General features: G+C 40.0%; 1 protein-coding gene across 2 annotated transcripts in view; it reads right to left on the reverse strand.

Annotated features, from left to right (window-relative positions):
• Positions 1 to 201: 201 nt before the first annotated feature.
• GALNT1 (polypeptide N-acetylgalactosaminyltransferase 1) overlaps positions 202 to 19,842 on the reverse strand; it is a 126,748-nt gene continuing 107,107 nt past the window's right edge. For both annotated transcript variants that reach the window (XM_060311205.2, XM_030876537.3), the window contains 3 exons: positions 8,649 to 8,747; positions 8,030 to 8,164; positions 202 to 2,877 (listed from right to left, as the gene is read on the reverse strand). In XM_060311205.2, the coding sequence (XP_060167188.1) occupies positions 2,731 to 2,877; positions 8,030 to 8,164; positions 8,649 to 8,747 (381 nt within the window). In that variant the 3' untranslated portion in view covers positions 202 to 2,730. The remainder of the gene's footprint in view (positions 2,878 to 8,029; positions 8,165 to 8,648; positions 8,748 to 19,842) is intronic.

The following is a 19,842-nucleotide window of genomic DNA, read 5'->3' on the forward strand; positions in this document are numbered from 1 at the left end:
ATTCCCAATTGTTTGTTGCTAGTGTATAGACAGTACAACTGAGTTTTGCCTCATATCCTGCAAAATTATCAGTTCTGATAGATTTATCAAGCAAACACTTCAAGAAATCAGAGAATAGGAGCAGTGTCATATAATTGGAAACATCTGATTTTCTGAACAGTAAAAAGTGATTCACTCTTTGTATACCTCTTTTTACAGTTATCACCTCAGAAATACTACCTTCTTTCTGATTTCCTTCTCCTTTGCAGAATATGTAATTCTGGAGTTAAATTTATTCTTGGTATAGTTCTTAAAAAATGGAGACAGCACCAAATCTTTACAGAGAAACCTTTGTTTTTCAGCTGAATGTAGAATAGGGAAATGAGGACATGACCTACATGCTGCCTTTTATTTGCAGAACGGTGAACAAAGTACTATTTTTCAAGATCCCAATTAGAACAGAAAGACATATTAAAATGGGTTGGGATTGGAGTAGGGTGAACAGATTGGTGAGATTCAAATTGTCCTTAACTGTCACATTTACGAATTATTCACTAGTCAAGTAATAATCCCATCTTTTCATCCTTTGCTTTCTTCTTCATTCATTCCTTTCTTCCCAATTTAATTTTTAACAGTGTTTAGCACACTGCCTAATCTACAAAGAGCTATAGAGAACAGAGATCTATTTTAACTTCAGATAAAACCAATGTAAAGCAAAACTATTCAGGAATATTTTATATTTTCAAAGTACTTAGGAATTCTTTAATTAGAAAAATAAAGGCAATGGGATTATCTATTGGATTCTAAAAGTAACCAAGAATTAAATCACTCACATCCCCCTCTTAAAAAAACACAACAAAACCTTAAATTACATTGCTGTTAAGTTTTCTTACAGTAAGAAATAAGACCAACCTACACTAGAGTACAAAAACCTGAAATTCTGAGCATGAAAATAATTTATTGATTAGACATCTGGTTTATTCAAGCATAAGGCCTACCAAAGATAGCATTAACACAGCTCATGGAATAGGAAAAAAACCCCATCCAGCACCTCCTTTGTCTCAGATTTCCTGGGGACAAAATTTGTGCATTCTGTACTACAGCCTCACCCTAAAGCATCCACATGTGCTTGATATTAACGAATAGGATATGAGAAACTTTCTGTACACTCAACTTGGCAAGCATCATTAGTGATGCAACAACATTTTTAGGCACAAGAAATAGCACTGCCTGCAGTGAGAGCCTTTGACAAAGAAAATATCATTAAATATAATCTTACAAATAGGAAGAAAAATATATGCACTTTTGCCAATGGACTGCTTTACGTATCAGGAAAAATGTCACAATCAGATTTTCTTTCGATAATTAAAACAATTTAATTGATACTCAACTTTAATCAATACTCAGGTTATCTTGTATTAAAAATCAGAAAAATAAAACAGATTTAACCTAAATGCAATTTAGGGAAGAAATGCAGGACTAATAATATGGAATAATAGTTGCACTTCTTCAGCTAACTCATTAAAAAATGCCAATTAAACATTTTCAGTCAAATTTTATTAAAAAAAAAGCAGCAGATCAACATTACAATTCAAGAACCTAATCTAAATATGCACTTGACAATGAAGCACATCTGAGTATGGAGTGAAAAAAGTTTTTTCCAAAAAACCATCAAAGGTATCATCTCCAAATACCCAAATAATAAATCACTTCTGCAGGCTGTCTATTGAGTGGAATCATAAACAAAGAACAGAAGATTTATTGCTGTGAAAACAAATCTGTAGTACAGTAGTATGAATCTTGGGTATTAAACATAGTCAGTTGAATCAAGTTAGGAAGTTGAAAATCTAATAAGAAATTTGTGTGTGAGAGAAAGTCTATAAGCCAGTTGACCCAAGAGCAACTGAGATATCAAACTTGTTCAGTGAAACCAGACATTATTTTAAATCTCCATTTTTTGAAGGCAATTAAAAATTACAATTCCAACAGCCCACAAACCAAATAAAAAAAACAACTGTAGAAAGCAATTAAAACTACGTTCAAGGAGCCACTTTTTCAGCTCAATTTCAGCACCCCAAGGAAAAAAAAAGCATCCATGACTATCACAGATGAAAACAGAATGAAATGTCATTGGAATCAGTTATTTTCCCCCACTGAGGTATAAAATCTATATAGAAATTTGATACTATACTATAACAAATTGTACTTCTCATAGTTCTGTTTTAATTTCCTTTAAACCCTGTTTAATATAGTCTTTTTAATTGTAAAAATGTTTTCATGATTCTGAATCTGGTTCCAGTTCTTTTTCATTTATTTTTATATCAATATTTAATATACTGGCTACCAGTTCTAATCAGAAAAAAAATCTTGGACATCTCTTCATTATAACAGCACATTCAGCAGAAATGACTGATGTGCAAGCAAACCATAAAAGGTGCAGCTCTCTGGAAAGCACATTTCGTAGATTGTTTCAGTCTGAATATTCTTTACAATGATTCTTGATGAAAGACTCTTAATCTTGTAAACATCAGTGTGCACAATCTCGCTACTAACGTAGTTTCATGTCCTTGGACAGGAAGGCCGGTTCACAGCTAGTGAAAGAGAGAGCAGTTTAAGTTTTAATGGCTGATAAACCTTACATCCTGCAGGAGGAAAGCACTTTTCCTTTTTTGCTACTTAAGAATGTGGCAGAAATGTATGCTGAGGTAGCCCAGTCAATCCTTATTTTTTTCTTTTTTTGTAAATTTGGTCTCAGAATATTTCTGGAAGGGTTACATTTCGAAGAAGCCACTGCTGGGACCGGCTTCCATTGCAGTCTCTAATGCTGGGCACCTGGCTGTCCTCTTCTGTGGCTTTATCCAGGCACTGATTACTGTTCACATGCTGCAGGGTTAATTTCTGAAAATGACAGGAAAGAAGTCTTAATATGAAAGTGGAAAACAAAACCAAAACACCTCAACCATTTTTTGTGATTATGAAATTCCTCTGTAGAAAAGGGATTACTTAAGACAATGGAGAAATGTACCTGTGTAAAGACAGCATTAAGAGCTATGTCAGGGGAGAAAGGCACTGGGGGTACAGTGCATTCTGCTGGATTTGCAGTCAGATGACCTCAATTCTAAGTCCCAATTCTGCCATAAGCTCTGTAATACTGTGAGAAATTTTACTTTTTTGTGCTTCAGTTTCCTAAAAAAGTGATCAGATTAGTGATTTCTAATTTAGGATCCTCAACCTATTTTCAAAAAGCTATCTCAAAACTGCTTCGTTTTCCCATGATAAGGCTCTTCAAATTAATTCTGTGATTCCAAGTTTCAAGTCTTTAGAAACTCAGGTCTTTTTGAAGACTCGAAATCGTAAGGTTTATACAACAGTCCTTAATAAGTGGCTGACAGATGTGGCTATATACCTTCCTCTCTACTTGTCTGCATTCCGGACTTGATGCTGTCATGCTGATTTTTAGGATAATTTCAAAAGAACATGACAGATGAGAGTTAACAGACACATACTGACCATACTAATGAATCCGATACCAAGCCCCGGTCAGGTGGAGAACTCCAAAGCAGCTATGTAGGAATCTGCATTAAGCGTTATCCTAATAAGTATGTAACTATAAGGAAATATGTTTATTCACACATTTTTACTCACGGCTCTATTTTAATGTAATTCTTTTATCTCATTTAATTTTCATAAGGAACATTTCATTTTCATAAGGCCTCGTTTGTACCTATTTGAACTTCAAACAAAGCAAAACCTAATGACTGTATACAGTACAGCTACTTTAGCTTTCAGTCACTTCTGTGTTATGCTCCATGTGGAAGCTGGCAAAAGGCAGTGCACATTCGCAGATGTCACAGTTTACTCTCAACACTGACTTCAGTAATATCGAAGGGTCAGTGTTAGATACTTTAGCTCCAATAAATGCATAACAAGAAGACCGGGAAGGGCTTCCCTGGTGGCGCAGTGGTTAAGAATCTGCCTGCCAATGCAGGAGACACGGGTTCGAGTCCTGGTCCGGTAAGATCCCACATGCCACAGAGCAGCTAAGCCCATGCGCCACAACTACTAGGCCTGCGCTGTAGAACCCATGCTCTGCAACAAGAGAAGCCACGTCAATGAGAAGCCTGCGCACCGCAACAAAGAGTAGCGCACCGCAACGAAGAGTAGCCCCCGCTCTCCGCAACTAGAGAAAGCCTGTGCAAAGACCCAACGCAGCCATACATGCATACATGCATACATACATATATAAAAAGACCGGGAAAAGTCAGCATGGCTGGGGCTGTTTTTACTTTTATGCAGATGCTGTGTAGTTTGTTTTGAGGGGATGCACTTTGCAGTCAGACATTTCTGTAGTGAACCCCAGATTTGTCACATGTCAACAATATGCCCCTGAGCAAAAACCTCTCTCAGCCCCAGGTCCCTCATCTATAAAATGGGGACAAGAATGCTTCTAGAGCTGTGCGGAAATGTTAAGATAATGAACAGAAAGTGCCGCCCAGCTCAGAGGCACTCATACAACATCCTGAGCAGCCACGGACACAGTCTGGCAGCCCCGAGAGCGAAGCACACAGCTTGCTGCTAAGGCCTTTGGTCATTTGTAAGACAAAAACAAAGCACTTTAAAAAGAACCCCCCAAACATTCCAGAAGGCCCTTCAAAGCTTCTCTGAGTGGCCAACTTCATCAGGCCCACTGTCAGTATTAATAAAAACAAAAAAGCACAACAAAAAACTTAGTTGGGAAATTGGTCTTTATCACCCTAATTTTTAAAAATGTCATTATTTCACTTATTGAGAATCATTAAAATAAACTTGTAACAAAGACAGAGGTTATTGATACATGCTGGGTATTTAACTGCTCAAAATTAAGACAGAATCCCTATAATTTCAGGAAGCTAACATCCCTTCAGGAGACCAGGACTCTGGTGAAGAGCCCTGTTCCAGACACAGCTCTCTGGCTGCTGACAGCAGGGGCACAGTTCTGTGGCTCGTGACTCTGTGGGGACTGTGGTCACCGTACTCAGCAGAGGATCCATCAGCATGGACTAGTTTCCACACAGAAAGAGTGTAACTAAGGCAACAGGCTAATTGTAACCTCTGAAAGGAGGATGAAAGCTATAGTTATCATTGCATAAAGTCCACCTGCAACCTAGAAAAAAAATAATTTGCCACCCTCTACCCCTAATCTCTAGATATAACTGTGTTAAAATCTACATTTTCATTCCAGAAAGGACAGCTACAAGTAGTCAAAGCAAAAGAGCCTGGTGTCGTAAACTCTCTGCAATGTATACTATAAACAAGACAAAGATATAATATACAAATTTAATAGAAGACAGTATGGTATTGTGCAAAGAATCCTGGATTAAGAATCCCAGGTCTGTCTGAGATCTGGTAACACCATTTACCTGCTCTGTGACCTTGGGCAATTAACTTCCATTCTGGGCTTCAATGTCCACATGTATTAAAAACAATGTCCTGAATTTTATTTCTAGGGTTCCTTTGAAATCTAAGATTTCATGACTTTAGATTATACATTACTGACATAAGTGTTATTCTTCCAGACTGCAGTTTTCAACTGATGGAGGCAGGACAACTCTGATGGGCCGTCCGGAGCTCCCTGTGCAGTCAGCTCAGACTGTGGGACCCACATTGCAGCTTGACTCCTCCCTCTGCCAATTCTTCTGTCTCCCTTTTCACAGGTGTTGATCTAAAGGATGCTCCCTAATAAACATCCTGAATACGAACCTTGGAGTGGAGTCTGCTTCTGGGAGAACCCAGCCGGCAATACTAGAATTTAATCTCAGTGAAGACACCTTGCAGAGTGCTCCAGGGGTTTTAAAACTTTACACTCATAACTGGTTCTTTCAAAATATCCTAAATCACTTCTAGGCTCCTTAATTTCTAAGCAAACATCTACTTCTGAATAACTGCTGTGGTAGACTGTGTATCTTATACACAGTCTGCCAATGGCCATTCCCACTCCCTGTCTCCTGGCCACATCACACCATAAAGACTGGAAATGCAAATGCCTGCTTTCCCAGCCTCCCCTTATGGCTGGGGGATCACTATGAGATGAAGTTCTGGCCCATGGGGCACAGCAGAGCCTGCTGCAGGGGATCCAGGAAAAGCTTTGGCTTTCCTGATAAAGAGCAATTCACGCAGTAGTGCAACATTCCTCTTCCCTTCTTCCTGTCTTGAGTTGGGTGTGATGGTGAGCACTGTAGCAGCCTTCTAGAGGCCACAAGAAAAAGCCAAGAATATTGCTGCAATGTTATCCCTGACATCACTGTATCACTGAATCCATGCCAGAAGCCACTTACATCCAGACTTAAGAAAAAACTAAACCACTATTTGTTCATGCTACTATAAATAGGTTTATATTACCTAATTAAACATACCATCATTCTTCAATGAACATATACAATTGGGAGGCTTTTTAATTTTCAAAATATTTTGGCTTCACAATGACTGTGGGGTGCCACTGGCATTTACTGTCTGGACTCAGAGATGCCATATATCCTGCAGGACCTGGGGCAGCTACATCCAAAATGGCAACGGCATGCACCATGGAAAACCCTGCAACAGAATATTCAGGCCACTTCCAACAGTCATATTAACTGAGCTACTGCTCGCTCGCTCGCTCTCTCTCTCTCACACACACACACACACTTTTTTTTTAACTATAGTTTGATACTGTGAAGGGAGACCCAGGATTTATAAAACATGGTCTTTGCCCTCCAGGATCTAACTAATAGTGGAGAAAAAGACTGGTAGATAAATAACTACAAAGAAGCACAGAATTACAGGGGTCAGAGACAATTGTAATTAAGACAGAGAGAGCTAATTTCTGGCTGCGATCCACGGAAGTGATGTCAATTCTGGGCTCTCAAGAACAGGCAGGATTTGTTAGGCAGATGGAACTGTATGATCTTAAATGTAAAGTGGGAAAGTACAGGATACGTTCAGGGAATAGCTGGTCGAAGATGAAAAGTAGACCAGGGTTTGTATGTGATGCAGTATACGGAGAAAAGACAGCCAAAGTCACAACTTGGTTTGGGCATCTCCATTGAGGGGGTAGAATGAAGCAGCAGAGTGAGCCAAGCAGACAAAAGAAGTAGAGAAAAAGCTAAGAGAAGAAACTAAACAGTAGTGCATCTAAAGCCAATGGATACAAGGATTTTAAAAGAGCATCTGCTTAGCAATAGTAAATACTACAGAGAAGTTAAGAAAAAGAGACGAGAATGTCCTGGCTTTGCATCCAGGGGCTGTTTCTATATAGTGTCAGACCAAGGCAGAAGCCAGGTTGAAGAACCAGAGGCACAAGTGCCAGCCATTCACTCGCCATCATACGGCACAGGAGAAAAGTAGGATGGTATGTACAAAATAAAATAGGCAAAAGTCTGTCCCAACATGAAGAAGAAAACCAGTGCTTGTAAGCGGAAGAAAAAGAACCAGAGAAAGATATATTGAAGATGCTGGTGCTGGTTCCAGAACCATAGAGCAAAAAAGCATAAGTTGGGAGGTTAGCCAGGTATGAGGAAAGGAAGAGAGGTTTACTGGAGATGCTTTGATTGCTTTTAAGTACCGCTATTTGAGTACAACATATAGCAGGTGGGGAGAGGGAGTGGCTCCAGAGGAAAGCAAAGACAAATAGTTTTATTATATATGTCACTGAAAAATCACTGAGCCAGAGAATTTCGTTAATTAAATCTCACCTTTTACCTCAGTGTTTAATTCGGTAATTTTAAAAGCCTACTTAACCGTTCCATTTCTACCACAGTGGCTGGCAAAGCTTAAGGACATACGGAGGGAAGAGTGATTACATAGTAACAACAAGGACCCAGGGACTGGAGGCAATTCTAATTTAATTACTGGAGAGATTAAAACATATTTATTTTACGTATATTGCTTTTCCTACCTGTCAATTCTTGGAATATAAGAACAATTTGATCCATATGCAGATTCCACAAGAATTCACTCTTCTAGATATAAAATATTTTATACAATACACCCAATGACACCCAATTTTATTCCTATATTCAACTGGATAACTTACCACCGGATCATACTCCCAAAGCTGGTTGCCTTTTAGGTGGTGGCATTTGAGCATTGTGACTGGGCCATTAAGTTTGGAGACATCCAAACAAAGGTCATCTGTTCTAATTTCTTTGTTGGCAGTGTAAGAGAAAACCTGAAAAACAAAAATGCACACATATAAGCTTTAACAGCAAAATAAATTAGCGTTTTATATGCCCAAGAATCTGGCAGCGAAAAAGACAAGTATTTCAAGATACATGCTTTTTGAACTTTCTTAGTGTAATGGAGAATAAATAACTCAGAAAAGACACCACTATTTTTGCAGAGAGGAAAAAAAAAATGATCTTAAGTTCTCTGTATATACGGAGTGTACTGTCAAGGGTTGTCATCTGTTTGACTAAAAAGGGCAGAATAAATCTCACGTACAACAATGTAAACACAGTTCTCAGAAAGGGCCTTTTACAAATGTTTCATTTAAAAAATAATCATTAGATTGAAGGCTCTATTCTCCTAAAGTCTTTATTATTTTCTCTTTAAAGGTAGGAAAATATTTCCTGAATGATGTCATGAAATAAAAAAGGAAGAAGATGAAAACAAATCCAAAAATTACCCCTTTAAAGCTTTACTAAAATACTCACCTGATTACCTCCCATACCGTGACAGTTAAAAATTCCAACTTTTTCATTCTCTTTTCTAGCCATGTTATCTAGACACTGATTTGTTTCCACATTTCGTATCTAGGGGGACAATGAATAATGAAAAATATCACGAGTTAGAGAGGTTAACTAGACAGACACATACATATCTAACACACACATTAAAATCAATCTAAACTTCCCACTAAATCTCTTAATTCCTTAGGTAAGGGCTATGAGTTGGGAGGGAAAAAAAATCACTGTCTGGCTATCTAAGATTCTGTGATCTAGAAAGGTCTTACTATTTATATAAGTAATTTTTGTGTTTCATGGAGAAATCCTTTAAGTTCTTTCTTTCTTTCATCCCAAACTGTTCTTCTATGATTTGTATTTAACTCAGTAAGCTCTAGTTTGCCTAATAATATAAAGCAACTTAACAGCTCCCTGTGGACACTGTTTGCCACCAAGATAAGGGGGCATTACTATTGATAACTACTTTGATGACTTTTTAGGAGGCTCAAGGTGGGTATTTTCTCTTTTTTTTTTGCCGTACGCGGGCCTCTCACTGTTGTGGCCTCTCCCATTGTGGAGCACAGGCTCCGGATGCGCAGGCTCAGCGGCCATGGCTCACGGGCTCAACCGCTCCGCGGCATGTGGGATCTTCCCGGACCGGGGCACGAACCCGCATCCCCTGCATCGGCAGGCGGACTCTCAAACACTGCGCCACCAGGGAAGCCCAAGGTGGGTATTTTCTAAGCAAAGAACCTGGAACTTGGCTTAACTGGAAAGCCTAAGCATGGTGTGTAGTGTAAACACCATTCTTCCATTAGGTACTTGTCAGTTACATAAAAAAGTTGAATCAGTCATCTGAATTAGGAAGAATATTTTAAGCAGTGATATATTTTTTTCCTCTGAACCACTACAGTTTAAAAGCATATGGCAAATTAATAGACATTTGTAAAGTTCTAAATCTGTTGTCATGGGTGGTACTGTCAGCAGGTAAGCCGGAAGGGAGAAGTGGGACAAACTATATCTGTCATGTCATGTAGATAGAAAAGGAGTAATTGTGTGTGAGAGAGAAACTGGGGGGAAAGTTAAAACCACAAATAACCCATTTATTTTTATAAACATGTATAGTCTACGTATTATTCCACTATTTTAATAAGGCACTAACAAGTCCAGATGCATTTTTTTCTTATAAAGATACAATAGCATAAGTATGAATAACTGTATTATTCCCAGAGGATCAGAATAAGAACTGGGGCTTTGGCAAAAGAGAGGCCTGGGTTTAAGTCCAAATGATCCAAACCCTCTGAGGACAATTTCCTAAGAGAGACTAGTCAGCTCTATGTTGAGGTTGGGTAAGACAGTGCATCCACACGCCTACTTCGGAGTCTAGCACGTAGTGGACTCAGAAACGGTAATAATTCTGTGCTGCCACCTTATCGCTAGTCAACTCCATCTGGCTATTCCATCAAAACCTCAAACTCAGTTCATGCAAAAACAGGATTTTCCAACTCCTTAATGCTAATACTTCTTCACCTGAATATTTCAACATACCCCTGCCACTCCACCCCTGACCCTGAGGAGTGCTACCTAAAACAAACATCCATCTTCATTCCTCCATATATTCCCCCCTTCCCCTGATACCCCTAGTTTTATTAATAATCCCACAAGCTGTCAAATTATTCAAGCTGGAAATCACAAGGCCTTTTTTTCCTGGGTGTAGCATATCACATCAGTATCCAGGAATTCTTTTACCACGTAATGCACATCATCTTTTTATCCGTTATTTTAAAGCAGAAACCTATTACCTCATAAATAGATTTTACAAAAGGTTTTATAGTTAGATACAATTTTACATAAAATACACCTTTCTGCACCTTAATGGATAATCAATTAATACTTGATGATCATGGCTATCTTACTTGACAAAAAATTTAGTTCAAATTTTGACAAGGTGAGTCTTTATCTCATATATTCATATAAAACAATTATTTCCTTATACTTTTGAAAAAGTTACAAACTCCCCAGTCCTTTGTTTTCATCAATTTTTTTCTTTCAAATATAGATGTAGAGGTTTCTCAAGAAAGGTGATAAATGTCACAGAAATGATTAGGGAAGAACCAACATTATTGTCAGCTTCTCCCTCTCACATGGAATGGGTTTTTTTGGTTAAATAATTATCTTTTATCAAACTTAATATAATAAAAATTAAAAAAATAAAATTCTCGGGCTTCCCTGGTGGCACAGTGGTTGACAGTCCGCCTGCCGATGCAGGGGACACGGGTTCGTGCCCCGGTCCGGGAAGATCCCACATGCCGCGGAGCGGCTGGGCCCGTGAGCCATGGCTGCTGAGCCTGCGCGTCCAGAGCCTGTGCTCCACAATGGGAGAGGCCACAGCTGTGAGAGGCCCGCGTACCGCAAAAAAATAAAAAAATAAAAAATAAAATTCTCCCCAAATGTAATTGGACTTCCTATCACTCAGTAACTATCTTATAATAAATCAACTTTGGCTATTCTGTTTCCATAACTGATGTTGCTAAAAATAACAGCAAATAAATTACACTTACTCTGCACTAGGCATTGTTCTATGAGTTTTACCTGTAACAGCTTAGACCACCCTTACACCATTCCTATGAACAATTCTGGATTGTTTTCTGACATAAGAGATCTGAGCCTCCAACCCTTGAGGATACTACTGACAACTAGATGTTAAAAGTAGAGTTCTCCAAGGACTGGAAACCATTACTTCCCAACAACTGTTTTGGTGACAATGAACCTTGATCAGCAAGACGTGGCCCAGCTGAGACGGGTGGTCAGAGAGTGGGTGGGCCTCTGGTGCGGCCTGATGGCACTTCTCCAAAGTGCAGGGGAGGGGTGGAGAGAAGCCCCGCACACTCGGTGAGGAAGGACCTTCTGTAGAAGGGGAGCTGTGATGTTTGGTCCCTGGGCAGAGAGGATTCTGTCTGGCTCAACGCATAAAGTGGCATCTTTGAGCTGCTCTTCAGGCTGGTTTTTCCACATGTTAGATTGCTAGCGAAGACAATTTTCAGGGAATATCCCCCTCCTTTGTAGTAATACATGTGGGCTACCTCACCTACAGAGTGTGTGAGATGATTTTTGAAGGAAATGAAAAACCAGGATGACTAGGGGTGAGTTTTGGGAACAATTCTGTTCTTTATGATGTCAGGAGGCAGGAGATCATTTAATAGGTTTCTTTGGTGGGAGTTAACTTTGAAGAGTCTTTGCGGAAGGGAAAAATTAGGAACATTAAAAAAAAAAGTTGAATCAGATGTTCAAAATGGTAATTCTATACAGCTTTAAGGCTATGTAACCAATTACCGGCTTTCTAGTGAACTATGGAATGGTGGTGATAATACTTGTTTCAATGTTCATATTGGAATGGAAATAGGTACCAGACTTGGTTACTCAAAATCTGACACTTAAAAAAAGTCATAACAATATATGAACGATGCAGTCAGGGGAAAATAGCCGCACTTTCAAGGTGTCTGGAGGCAGATGGGTAGGCATGAGAGCTCAGGGTTGGGGGACACGCAGAGCTGGGCCTCACGCCCGGCTCCACCTGCCATGTGACCTTGGCAGGTCAGTACTCTAAGACAGTTATTCCCAAAACCATGATTTGAACAACTGAATAAACTGTTTTTCAGTATCTGCCACTGAAAAAATGATTTTGTGATCAAGTATGTTTGGGAAATACCAGATTAACAAATTTGAATAGGTTTTCTTTACTGAAGGACTTCTCAAAGCCTTTTAACATAGACTCTTGGTAGGGATGGGGACTGATAGTACAGAAGGATATAATGCTGCTTTTTATAAAGCAGCATTTCCCAAACATTTTTGGCCATAAAATCCACCCCTCCTCCCCTATCCCTTGCCTTTCTAACAGGCACCTTGAGAGATATCAGACACCAGCATTCTTTAGAACATAGTAAGTGGGAAATGTTGCTGCACAAACCTCATTTTCTCATCTGTAAAACAGGGATAACACTCTCTCTCACATTTGCTGAGATCCCTTAGTGAGGTAACACATACAGAGACCCAGCAGAAACCGACACCTAGTAGGTCCACAATAGCTGTTGGTTCTCCTTAACTCAGGTGTACAACAGCTGTCACTAAAATATTATTTTCAACCTTATGAGTTGATGATTGTGAATGCACTCATTCCTGGGAAACCAGGAATGAAACCAGGCAAGAAATCAGAGCCTAAGTTTCTTGGTTTCTGCTATAGTCTCCTCCAGAATCCTGGCACCTTCATTAGGGTAGACAATGTAAGCAGTTAAAGGATTCTTAGAATCTACTATTACGGAATCTAGATTTACTTTTTCCCCTTCTGCCGTGAGGGTAATACTTGTTAGATACGAGAAAGGGTATGAGTGTTAGTCGTTAACAGCACAAGCTCTCAAGCCAGACTGCCTGTGTTCAAATCCTGTCTCTTCCATTTTGTGGTTGTGACCTGAGCCACGTTGCTTAAACCATTTATTTGTGCCTTAATTTACTTACCCGTGAAGTGGGGGAAAATAGCACCTATCTCCGAGTGCTGGGAAATGAGTTAATATTTGTAAAGCATCAGACTGGTGCTTGACATAAAGTTCATGCTCAGTAAATTTTAGGGTGGAAAAGTAAATGGTCAGTCCATAAGCCTGGCTACACTGTTAAGAGTCTGGATTATTTGCTTTCTGTGTCTGCTGTTTAGACAATTCACCTCTTGGATTAACAACAACTAGATATCACAATGAAACACATTTATTCAGTTCCAGGTCCCTACAGGAGCTATGAGAGCCAGACTTTGTGGAGCCAGACGTGCTAAATGTACACATTCCGATTTCCCTTTCTGCTCTAAAATCTTATGACTTCAGGTTTCCCTGGGCCCTTGTAACATGACAAGAGGTACCTGATAGGCTAAATTCCAGTCCTAGCAAAGGAAGGCTCACAGAGGTGGAGCTATCACAAGCACAAGCTCCCTAGCTGCACTTTGGCTGGTGCTCGAGAACAACCCCAGTCCCAAAATCAGAGCTTCGACCTGACAGTGTGGCCTAGTATTAAGGACATAAATGCTTAAGACCAGCTGCTTAGTTACTAAGGTAATAACAAGCAGGCCACAGAGGGTAAAATCTGTTTCTTATATAGAAAGCCGGCTGGCAAGAGGCAGGTAAAAGGCAAGCTTGCCTAGGCAATCATCTACTGTGTGTTAGACAAGTGGCTCTTTGTAATATGCCTATATTCTGACCTAGCTAACAATGCCTAGGTGTTGTCCAAAATTGGGTCAGTTCTGAAAAAAAAAAAAAAAGCTCCTCATTGTTTATTCTGAAGGCAAGCAACTGCTATCAATCTTCCCATGGCATCACCCACACTGGGCCTTTCTTGACTGGAATGAGGCCCCAGCAAAGGGAATGGATGCTCACTAATGAGACAAGGAACTCCGCATACCCTCGCTTGTTTGAGGTGACTTCCTTAAACCACAACAAAGTTCAGAGGCAGGGAGCTCAGGTCAACCATGAAGTAGCCTTAGGAACTACCAAGGACAAACAAGGAGTCTGTGCTCGCTCTGGCACTGGAAGACACTGCAACCAGGCTGATCAGTTTCTAACTCACCACCGCGCAGCTCCCCGCTGTGATCTAGCTGCTCTACCGCATCCTACTTTTCCACGTTACATCTCCTCCTCTTTCCCCCATCACCAACACCCGCTCTTTACTCTCAGCCAACGATCTTGTGTTCAGCTGAAGAAACAAAGCTCACCAGAGAAGTCCCTCACACTCCCACCTCAAACTACCAGCCTCCAGCTCTCAACCCACAATTTGCCTGACTTGGCCCCGGCCCCCACTTCCTTCCAGCTGCGTGGATGAACTGCCCACCCTCCAGCCTCTACCTCCACTGTGCACCACAGCCCATTCCCCCACCTACTAAACGTGACTCCTGGACGCCTGCAAGCGGTGGCTCTTTTCTATCTTCACATTTTCTCTTTTGTGTCCTTGGCATCAGCACAGTTTCATCTTAGTAAAAATAAACAGAAAAAACCTTCTTTAACCCCATTTACCCCTCCAGCTACCACTCATTTCTCTGTTCAGCTTTACAGCAAAATTTCTTATCCACACTCATGATCTCCACTTCCTCTTCTCCTGATCTCCTGTGAAGCCATCAGAGATTCCGTCCCTACCGATCTCTACCGGAACCCACTTGACACAGTGAGATGGAGCCTCCTGACAGCGTCTCCCTCACCAATCCAACGGCTGGTTCTCAGGACTTGTCTCCCTCCTTTCTCTGCAGTGTTCCACACGATGGATCACTTCCCTCTTTCTTGAAGCAAGTCCTTCACTTACTGGGGCATCACTTTCTTGGTTCTTTTCCTATTTCAGAAATAGTAACTGTTTTTTTTTTTTTTTTTGGCCATGTCATGTGGTTTGTGGGACTTTAGTTCCCTGACCAGGGATAGAACTTGTGCCCCCTGCAGTGGAAGCACAGAGTCCTAACCACTGGGCTGCCAGGGAATTCCCTCTCTTCCTATTTCAATGCTCTCTCCTTCTCAGTCTTTTTGGCTGATTCCTTCTCACCTTCACAATTTCTAAATTGTGGAGTTTTTTATGGCTTGGTCCTCAGTCCTCTTGTCCATCTACAATACATTCACTCCCCCCGCAAGGTGCTCTCATAAAGTTTTGTGGTTTTAAAAACCACCTATATACTGCCAACCCCTAACTTTAGATCTCCATCACAAACTTTTGTCCAAGCTGCAGGTTTTTTAATGCAAATATCTATCCACTATCTTTACCTGGATCAAATGTTAACATGTCCCAGACTGCACTGCTGAGCGCCTTCTGCACCTGCTCTACAGGCCTTCCCATCTCAGTAAGGCCAACTTCACTGCTCCAGAGTCTCAGTCAAAATCTTAATATAATCCTTGGCTATTCTTTTCCTTTCACCAATACACCAGTTCTACTCTTGTTCCCACAGAGTTCTTTTTGACATAGCAGACAATCTGATCCTTTTCAGTGAAAGTCTGCTCATCTCTCCCTGCAACTTCCCACCTCAGAACAAAACCCAAAGTCCTTACTATGGCCTACAAGCTCTATGTGATTTGGCCCTCACTACGTCTTGACCTTATCTTCTTCTGCTCTCCCCCTGTCCACTATACCCAGACAACTGGCCTCTCTGCTGCTTCTGGAATGTGCCAAAGTACATTCCTGTCTTAGGGCCTTTGCACTTGTTTTCCTTGTGCCTGGAACACTCTTTCCCCAGAAATTCATCTGACTTGCTCCTTCACTTCCTTCAGATCTGTGCTCAAAAATCACCTTATAAGAGAGGATTTTTTCAACTACTCCACATAAAAGAGCACCACCACTCCCGCCCACAAGTCATTCTATCCCCTTTGTCCTTACCACCACCTGACACCGTGAATATTTAAAAAAAAAAAAGAAAAATCTGTCTTTCTCCAGAGACTGTAAGATCCACAAAAGCAGAGACTTTATTTTATTCACTGTATTCCCAGTACTTAAAATAGTATCTATCAAATAGTCCGTATGCAAATATTTGTTGAATGAATGAAAGGAAGGAAGAAGTGACAACCTCCTGCAGATCGGGGGTGGGGGGGCCGACTTTTCCTGAATGTCAGGAAGATTCAGTCCTGGGGTGGGACCTGGAGGTGGCCCTGTCCACACAAATCAACATTCCCTGTCGTGACTTACAAAGAAAATTTTGCCCTGCTATCAATTCCTGTCACAGAAGTGTTGAGTTTTTCTTTTTTTCTATTTGGATTCACATGCCTTCAAAAAGTCAATTTTATAATTTAAAGGTTTATAAAGATTTGCAATGAACTGCAGACAGACCCAGTAAAAACAAAGTTTCTTTACTATAAGCAATGCACTTTCATACAGTATTTCCTAAGCTATTAAAAAATGTTGGCCATAAGTAGCTAAATTGATTTATAAACCACTTCTGGGTTGTAATCAGAAAATTGAAAATCACTGCCTTGACCTAATAAAAAGAGGGACCTTGGGGAATTAGAAGATTATTAAGAAAGGAGAACCAGAATCTTTATAGCCCCCTGGCTTGAGGTATTGCACTGTAGTAAAGAAGAGGAAAAGCACTTTCTCAGTAGTAACACATAGTAGTCCAACACTTCTGCTCCAACAAGTAGAGGGAAAAACAGCTGAATTGCAGAAATCCTATTTTTGAGTCTATTAGAGAGCAATGGAAGCAATTAGGGTGAGGTGAACTATAATCCCAGAAAGGGAAGAGCCCTCCCTGGGTGAGCTGACAATCACCAGATGTCTTCCTCAGTAAGGACATTTGCTGATGGTGCAGGCTGAGAACAGGGTGTGGCCCAAAAGGGCCTTTTCCTTAAGGAAAGAGCACAGTGATGCTGGTTATGTGAAGGCTAGCATGACAAAATAAAAATCAGAGGAGCCCCAAATACGAGGCCATTCCCCTCATGGGACATTTGCTGTGCTGTCAGTGGATGGGAAGCTGTGGCTAAAAGTGAGAATGAAATCCTCCACATCTCAAGAGGGAAAACTGTCATTATATGTAGATGCCATGATACTATATATATAAAACCCTAAAGACTCCACACAAAAACTACTAGAACTGATGAACAAATTCAGCAAGGTAGCAGGATAGAAGATTAACATAACAGAAATTGGGTGCATTTCTTTACACTAACAATGAAATATCAGAAAGGGAAAGTAAAAAAAAACAATCCCTTTCAAAACTGCATTTAAAAAAAACACCTAGGAATAAACCTGACCAAGGAGGTGAAAGACTTATATGCTGAGAACTATAAAACATTAATAAAGGAAACTGAAGATGATTCAAAGAAATGGAAAGATATTTTATGCTCTTGGATTGAAAGAATTAATATTGTTAAAGTGGCCGTACTACCAAAGCAATCTATAGATTTATGCAATTCCTATCAAATTACCCATGACATTTTTCACAGAAGGAGAACAAATAATCCTAAAATTTATATGGAACCATAAAAGACCCAGAATTGCCAACACAATACTGAGGAAAAAGAATACAGCAGGAGGCATAACTCTCCCAGACTTCAGACAATTCTACAAAGCTACAGTAATCAAAACAGTGTGGTTTTGGCACAAAAACAGACATATGGACCAACAGAACAGAACAGTGAGCCCAGAAATAAACCTACACACCTATGGTCAATTAATCTTTGACAAAGGAGCCTAGAATACACAATGGAGAAGAGACAGTCTCTTCAGCAAGTGGTACTGGGAAAGTTGGACAGATCGCGACATGTAAATCAATGAAATTAGAACACACCGTCATATCATACACAAAAATAAACTCAAAATGGCTTAAAGACTTAAATGTAAGACATGATACCATAAAACTCTTAGAAGGGAATATAGGCAAGACATTCTCTGACATAAATCATACCAATGTTTTAAGTCAGTCATTCAAGGCAATAGAAATAAAAACAAAAATAAACAAACGGGACCTAATCAAACCTACAAGCTTTTGCACAGCAAAGGAAACCTAAACAAAATGAAAAGACAGTCTATGGACTGGGAGAAAATATTTGCAAATGATGTGACCGACAAGGACTTCCAAACTGTACAAACAGCTCATACAACTCAATAACAACAACAAAAACAGCAAAAAAAAACCCAATCAAAAAATGAGCAGAAGACCTGAATAAATATTTCTCCAAATAATACATACAGATGGCCAACAGGCACATGAAAAGATGATCAACATAGCTAATTATTAGAGAAATGCAAATCAAAACTACAATGAGGTATCACCTAACACTGGTCAGAATGGCCATCATTAAAAAGTCTACAACTAACAAAGGCTGGAGAGGGTGTGGACAAAAAGGAACCCTCCTACACTGTTGGTGGGAATGTAAATTGCTGCAGCCACTATGGAAAACAGTACGGAGGTTCCTCAAAAAACTAAAAACAGAGTTGCCATATGATCCTGCAATCCCACAACTGGTCATATATCCGGAGAAAACTATAATTTGAAAAGATACATGCACCCCAGTGTTCACTGCAGCACTATTTACAATAGCCAAGACATGGAAGCAACCTAAATGTCCATAGACAGATGAATGGATGAAGAAGATATGGTACATATATACAATGGAATACTACTCAGCCATAAGAAATAATGCCATTTGCAGCAACATGGATGGACCTAGAGATTATCATTACTAAGCAGAGTAAGTCAGAAAGAGAAAGACAAATACCATATGATATCACTTATATGTGGAATCCAAATTATGACACAAATGAACTTATCTACAGAACAGAAACAATCTCACAGATATAGAGAACAGACTTGTGGTTGCCAATGGGGGGTGTAGAGGAGGGATGGATAGGGAGTATGGGATTAGTAGATGCAAACTATTATATATAGGATGGATAAACAACAAGGTCCTACTGTATAGCACAGGGAACTATACTCAATATCCTGTGATAAACCATAATGGAAAAGAATATGAAAAAGAATGTGTGTGTGTGTGTGTGTGTGTGTGTATATATATAAAATGAATCACTTTGCTGTATAGTAGACATTAACACAACACTGTAAAGCAACTATACTTCAATAAAATTAAAAAAAAAAATCTTCCACAGCTCCTGGTGCTTAGGAGACAAATTCCTGCTAGACAGAAGACCTGAAAAAATAACAACTGGTTCCCCCCACTGAACAAGGTGGGAGGCTAAAGTATACTAATCTCAAAACCTCAGAAAGGCAAAACTTTCAGGGTTGAGGAGACAGAGACCCCTCCAAGAAACATACATGAGCCAGAAGTGAACTAAGTCTTCCCTAAAACTGCAACCCAGCCCCACCTAGCTCAATCTTTGTTATGGATTGAATTGTGTCCCCACTCCAAATTCACATGTTGGAGTCCTAACCCCCAGCACCTCAGAATGTGACATTATTTGGAGATAGGTTCTTTACAGAGGTAATCAAGTTAAAACGAGGTCATTAGGGTAGGCTTTAATCCAATATGACTGGTGTCCTTATAAACAGGGCAAATTTGGAGACAGACACGTACACAGGAGAATGCCATGTGAAGATGAGGGCAGAGATCAGGGTGACGCTTCTACATGCCAAGGAACACCGATGACTGTCGGCAAACCACTAGAAGCTAGAAAGAGGCAGAGAACAGATTCTTCACAGACCTCAGAAGGAACCAAACCTGCCCACACT

The sequence above is a fragment of the Globicephala melas genome, chromosome 13, assembly GCF_963455315.2.
Source record: "Globicephala melas chromosome 13, mGloMel1.2, whole genome shotgun sequence".
NCBI lineage: Eukaryota > Metazoa > Chordata > Mammalia > Artiodactyla > Delphinidae > Globicephala > Globicephala melas.